This window comes from Trichechus manatus, unplaced genomic scaffold, assembly GCF_000243295.1.
Source record: "Trichechus manatus latirostris isolate Lorelei unplaced genomic scaffold, TriManLat1.0 scaffold00027, whole genome shotgun sequence".
Lineage (NCBI taxonomy): Eukaryota > Metazoa > Chordata > Mammalia > Sirenia > Trichechidae > Trichechus > Trichechus manatus.
In genome coordinates, this window is record NW_004443963.1 from 23,029,853 (window position 1) to 23,036,104 (window position 6,252).

The following is a 6,252-nucleotide window of genomic DNA, read 5'->3' on the forward strand; positions in this document are numbered from 1 at the left end:
CTTATGCCTGTGCCTAGGCAAAGGAGCTGTGCGTACCCTGGGTTCCTGGCTTAGGGGAGCTAGCAGTTAATTTTTTCCCATTTGTTAATTCGTTCACTCTCCAAGGCAGGTAGAATGGCTCCAGGCATGTAACGGATCCTACTTCCTTTGATGAAGCCAGTCTGGGACCCAGTGCAGAGCAGGGAGTGGGGGGATAAATGGGAGAGGGTTTTTTTTCCCTAAGATGGGTGTTTTTGATCTGCGTGGTAGGCTGTACACAAGTACTTATCTTTCACCAGTCCAAGGCTGCTTCTCACTGGTTCTGGATGACTGTGTAGACTCCTTGGTGCTGGGTCTCTCCTGGTGTGGAAAATGCACCTCCTGAGCACCACTGCTTGCCTGCCTCACTGCTCACCCCGAAGCTGATCAGGCCCAAAGGGCTCAGGCTCTCACCGGGTCAGGTCTGGCAACTCCTCACCGTGTCCAAACTGTGTCTCCCTCCCCTTGCCACTCAGTCCAGTTCCTCAGCTCTGCCTTTGATGTTCAGGGCTCCCAGATTGCCATATATAATTGATTCACTTGTTTCTTCTGGTCTTTGTTGTAAGAGGGTCCACTGGAAACATCTGACTACTCTGCCGTCTTGGCCCCGCCTCAAACTTCTTAGCTTTCGCGAACAAGTACACTTTTGTTTCCACCATATGATTTGCATGTTAACCAAGAGGTACCTGTTTGTTCCCAATTCTATTTAAATCTGTTGTATTTGTATTATAATTGTAATGTTATTGAACTGTTATAAACACATAATACATAAACCAAGGAAATATAAATGTGAAAAGAAAGAATTTTTATTTTGTAAAAGTTAAGTTCAATGCTTTGGAGAAAGTTGATAGATTCAAGTTGCTAAAAAGCATACTCTTGAATCAGGTGTCAGTAAGACACCTGTAAAATGTGAAAGAAAAAAAAAAACACCCATAGGATTAGAACGATTCCTCTTCAGATTGCTTGAAGAGTATCTATTTTACTCCCGTTGGGAAAAAACATATACTGGAAATTGTAGGCAACATATTGTAAGTTTTAATCATATAATCACAACTGTACTCCATAAGGTTTTTCAAGGGCTGGTTTTTCAGAAGTAGATCACCAAGTTATTCTTCCAAGGTGCCTCTGAGTGGACTTAAACCTCCAACCTTTTGGTTAGCAGCCGAGTACATTAACCTTTTGCACCACCCAGGAACTCCCTATCCAATATACTACATTTCATTTAATCACCATGTCTCATTAGAATCCTCTTGACTGTGACAGTTTTCTAGATTTGCCTTGTTTTTGATGACTCTGACAATTTTAAAGAGTACTGGCCAGGTATTTTATAAAATGTCCCTCTATTGGGCTTTCTCGTGATCATAGTTTTATGTTTAATTCAGTTTAACACTATGCTCATCAGCATATGTTTTTATATGACTATTTTCATGTGACATTATCCATTTTTAATATAGAGTCTTCAAACATTATTTTTAATGGCTGAAAATCCTTGTTATTTAAAAGCTGTGTGACCTTGGACATGTTTTCTAAACTTCTCTGAGTCCTTGGTTTCCTTCTCTGTAAATGGTGTTCACAAGTGAGAAAGGCAAGTAGACTGTTGAGCACAGGCAAGACATAATGAAAGTTATGTTTGAAAATTATCCAGAGAGTGGTGTTTAGCCTATGCTGGAGTAAAGATAGGCAGTCAAGAGGCAACTGCAATAGTTGGGGCCTTCCATGCCTAGGAGGAAGGAAAAGGGGAGATGCTGAGAAGCAGGCCCTGCCCAGGCAATCTCAGGGGTAACTGGGTAGTGGTGGGGTCACCTGGGTCACAGGAGGAGACAGAATACCATCTAGTTGGTTGGGACCAAAAGAAACCTGATGCCCTTGTGAATCAGGGAAGAAGGGGAGGTGGGAGCTTGGATTTTGATGTGTTTAGTTTCAGGTGGTGGTTGCCTATCCAAGTGATAGTGTCTTGTAAAGAATTGGAGATCTGGGTCTGAAGGAAGGTGAAGTCTCAGGGCTTGAGAGTGGACAGTCTCCCCAGAGGCTAATTCTGGAACTCTAGAACAACCAAGCTCTAAAGGGCCTAGGGATCATCGCAACACTCAGTCACAACTGCTGCCATTTAACGAGTGTCCACTATGGACAGGTGCTGGGCAAGACCTGTCACCTGTTCTTTCTCACCCTGAATCAACTCTGCAAGCAGGGTAGGTTTTTGCTTCTTGTTGTTGTTTTTAATTGTGGTAACTATATAGGTAACAAAACATTTGCCATTTCAACAATCTTCACATGTACGGTTCAGTGACGGTAGGTGTTTTTATTCACATTTTACAAATGATAAAACTGAGATTCAGAGGGTTAAGTAACCTGCCCAAAACTATTGTGGGGGTCAAACTATTGTCACAAAACAATATTTGTATAAATTTTTGAATGAGAAATTAACTTGAGCTGTAAACTTTCACCTAAGGCACAATTAAAAAAAAAAAAAGTAACCTGCCCAAAGACGCAGAGCTACTTGGTCACTCAACAATCAGGAAGCAATCCTGCTGTAGTGACTTTAAAGCTGTCCATTCTGGGGTAGGCCAGGAGGCCTCCAACCTCCTTATTTTGCAAACAAGAAACCTGAGGTCTAGAGAGAGGAAGTGACTTGCCTAAGGACACTCAAGTAGTTAAAAACTGAGCTAGGGCTGTAAACCAGGCACCTGCCCGGGCGGTAACTCTGAGGGGCACCCAGCAGGGCGGGGTGGGAAAGAAAGGCAAGTAAAGAAAACACGAAAAAGAGATGAAGACTCAAAGAATGTAATCAATATCACTGAATTGTAAATGTAGAAACTATTGAACTGGTGTTATGTCCTGCTGTTTATAGTCTCACAACAATAAAAATAAATTACATTAAAAACAAAAAAAGATGAAGGAAGAACTTCACAGCAGGACTTCAAGTCTGCCTACAGTTCTCCACCTCACTCTCTTCGCTCCTCACCACACACCCTACACTTTTGCCATCGAGAAGACTTGTAGTTTCTTAATGTACCACGTGATACCACACCTCACCGGGCCAGGAGTGCCCTACTGCTCCCACATGCTCTGGAAAACTCCTGCTCATTCAACACTAAGCTCAAGTACCCTGTGCTCTGTGAGGCCGTCCTTGACCCACTCAGGCCTAGAGTGTGCCTCTCCTGTTACCCCAGGACACTGGGCAGGACCCCAACAAAGTGAGTTGCAGGTTTCTGAGCACCTTAGGGCAGCAATTTCATTTTATTAATTCTTCTTTCCCCAGTTCCCAGCATGACATCCCACCAAATAAATGCTTCTGGAGGAGAAGAAAAAGAAGAGGGACATGAAAAGCCCAGGATCACCGGAACAGAGGAAGGCCCCAGAACATGGAGTCAGGAAAGCTGACTTTATTTCTTTCTTGTGCACACCCACTTCCAGTCGCTGGCTAGGACTACAGTGGACTGGATGCCCACAGAAGGGTTCAAAGATTCAGCAGATGGGAAACCAGACAGGCATACAATCACCATATTTATGTCTGCATGTACATAGATTACATATAAACTGCATGTTTATACATGAGACATGGTACAGGCAGGTTAAGGATTCCTGAAGGAGGGCCTTGCTGAATGCTGCAGTGGCAGACTCTCAGCTGAGACCTACGAGGGAGCATAACAGAGGGCAGGAGTTGAGGAACAGTCTTCTGGGCAGAGAGGTAGGCAGCCATGTAGACAGCCCTCTGGGCAGGGGTGGGCCTCTTGAGGATGGGCCAGGGTGGCCAGGCGCTGCTGCACACACTCAGCCGTCAGCCGTGCTTCCGGGTCTGCATCCCAACAGTCCTCTAGGAGTTCCCTCAGCCCGCCAGGTTCCTGGGAGGAATGACCAGGAGGCAGGTTTGACTCCTAAGTGCCCCGTGTGCTGGGGTTAAAGGGCATCTTCAGTGTCCACCACACCCCTGTTTTCAATACTCCACTTCTGATCCTTTCTAGAACTTCCTTCTCCTCCCCCACCCTGAAATCCAGCCTCCTGCATCTTATTCTCTATGGAAGGCTCTTTGGGTACCTCCCATAGGGTCCACTTTTTCATCTGAGCACCATCAGGCTAATTAGCTTAACATGCTAATGGGAAATTATTCTCCTTTTCTTGAGCAACCAGGGTCTTCTGGAAACAATGCCTGGGCCTCTGTTGTCTGACCCAGCAGACACTTGTGTAGTGGAAATCTCAGACAGGTAGCAGAGGAAGGTGGCCTCATGTTAGGAAATTGTGCAGACCCCTGAAATTTCACTGTGAGGTCGCTTCTTTAACCTTTTATGCCAAGGCCTGGCTTTTATTGGGTCACAGAAAGAAACATGAAAAGACAAGACAGAGTGGGGAGTTACTAGGCTGAATTTTGGGCTCTAATGTACCAGGACAGGAACCAACTTGGGGACAGAACTCAGAGCAGAAGCAAAGCCAGGGAGGGCTTCCTGGAAGAGGGAACTGAGGAACATGGCTAGCCAAGGATGGAGAGGGCTGAGACAGACTGAGCAAAGGTGATCAGGAGGTATGTGTCTCAGGTGTACAGAATGGTTGTGTGGAAGAGAGTGAACTGAGGATGTAAGCAAGTTTGAGCAAGTTTGCCTGGCTCTGGATGAACGTGAGTCAAGGAGTGGTTGGAGATGACAGCAGATAGGAGTAGATGGGCTGGCTCTGCAGAGAAGGCCTTGACACCATGCCCGGCCCCATTCTCCAGGTTCCCAGCTGGCCAGTCTATGGTCTCTTACTGTGGTGAAGCAGTGCCAGGTGGATGGAATGTAGGGGCGCCTTCTCTCCTCCACTGCCAAGGTCCATAGGTCACAAGTGGTGGGGGTGCTGCCCAGCTCTGCCTCATAGGCCAGTTGGAAGGATGGTGGTCTGCTGTCTGGGAAAAGGCACAGGGGATAGATGTCAGTTAGCCCTAGGGGTGTCTCCTGTGTGGAGAGGCCAAGGGGGAGAAGGGCAGGGGTTCCTGGGAACCAGGTCAGTAGGTACGTGGGGCTAGAGTAGGTGGGTGGGGCACCACTGTCCCATTCATCCTTAAAACCCACTGCCATCGAGCCAATTCTGGCGCAGCAATCCTATAGGACAGAGTAGAAGTGCCCCATAGAGTTTCCAAGGCTGTAAATCTTTATGAAAGCAAACTGCCATGTCTTTCTCCTGCAGAACAGCTGGTAGGTTTGAACTACTGACCTTTCGGTTAGCAGTCAAGCACTTAACCACTGCACCATCAGGGCTCCTTCCCACCCATACTTACCAGGCTGCAAATCCGGGCAGCGGCTCAGTATCTCCCATAGGAGCAAAGCCAGAGAGTAAACATCAGCTCGCCGGAGGGCTGTGCCCCAGTCCTGCAGGTCCAGAGTCTTGTCCAAGAGCTCTGGTGCCATGTACCTCTGGGTGCCAGCCTGGAGAGAAAGTGAGGAGGGCCAACAGTCATCTCCATGGCAACCCTCACCACAACATTGGTCCATGCAACATCCCCCCACCTACAGACTCAGCTATGTCCCAGACACTATAGGCATGCTGTACTGTTGCCAGAGCAACAACACATCTCCATCAGTACCATCACCAGCATCATGGGCCTCACCTCTACCCAGAGTATTCACCTCCATGATGGTAGCCGGGCCTCGGGGTTGAGTAGGGGCCCAGGCAGGGGGCTGAGTGAGGCCAGGGAGCACCAAGGCGAGGCCCAGGTCTCCAATGGCACATGACCCATCTTCCCGAATGAGCACATTCTGGCTACTCAGGTCTCGGTGGGCAATACCTGGTTTATATTGACCTGTGGGGGAATCCAAGGTCAAAGGATCAAGGATTCTCTTCCTCTCTCTTTTGACCCAATCTTTCACCTCTAATCTAAGGGAGAATCAGAAACATAGCATTGTGGTTCCTGACTCCCCTGGCTTCCTGGTCCAGCTCACCCACCATCCTGCCAGCGCTCCTCATGGAGAAATGCCAGGCCCTGGGCCAGGGACAGCGCCATCTGCAGGGAACTTCCCCAGTCACTGGTGTGCTGGGTCAGGTAGTGGCACAGGGAACCCTGGGGAGAAGCAGAGAAGAGGGGGCACACCGCTGGAGGGGCTGATCCATCCCAGGGAGCAGAGATCAGTTGACAGACATCTCCCTCACATCTTCCAGCAGACAGATACACTGAGACCCAGGCCAAAGCAACAGGCAGTGGAGGGGTGAGAACATGCACCAATCAGAGTGACAGGAAAAATAATAACTATAGCTCGAGTGTACTGAGCA

At 47.8% G+C, this 6,252-nt stretch overlaps 1 protein-coding gene across 2 annotated transcripts in view; it reads right to left on the reverse strand.

Moving 5' to 3' along the window:
- Positions 1 to 3,650: 3,650 nt before the first annotated feature.
- The window catches only part of AMHR2 (anti-Mullerian hormone receptor type 2), a 17,037-nt gene continuing 14,435 nt past the window's right edge, over positions 3,651 to 6,252 (reverse strand). Inside the window, exons 10-11 of one of the 2 annotated variants that reach the window (XM_004374064.2) lie at positions 4,755 to 4,891; positions 3,651 to 3,860 (exon numbers count right to left, since the gene is read on the reverse strand). In XM_004374064.2, the coding sequence (XP_004374121.2) occupies positions 3,651 to 3,860; positions 4,755 to 4,891 (347 nt within the window). The remainder of the gene's footprint in view (positions 3,861 to 4,754; positions 4,892 to 6,252) is intronic. The other variant, XM_023728945.1, reaches the window with a different exon arrangement.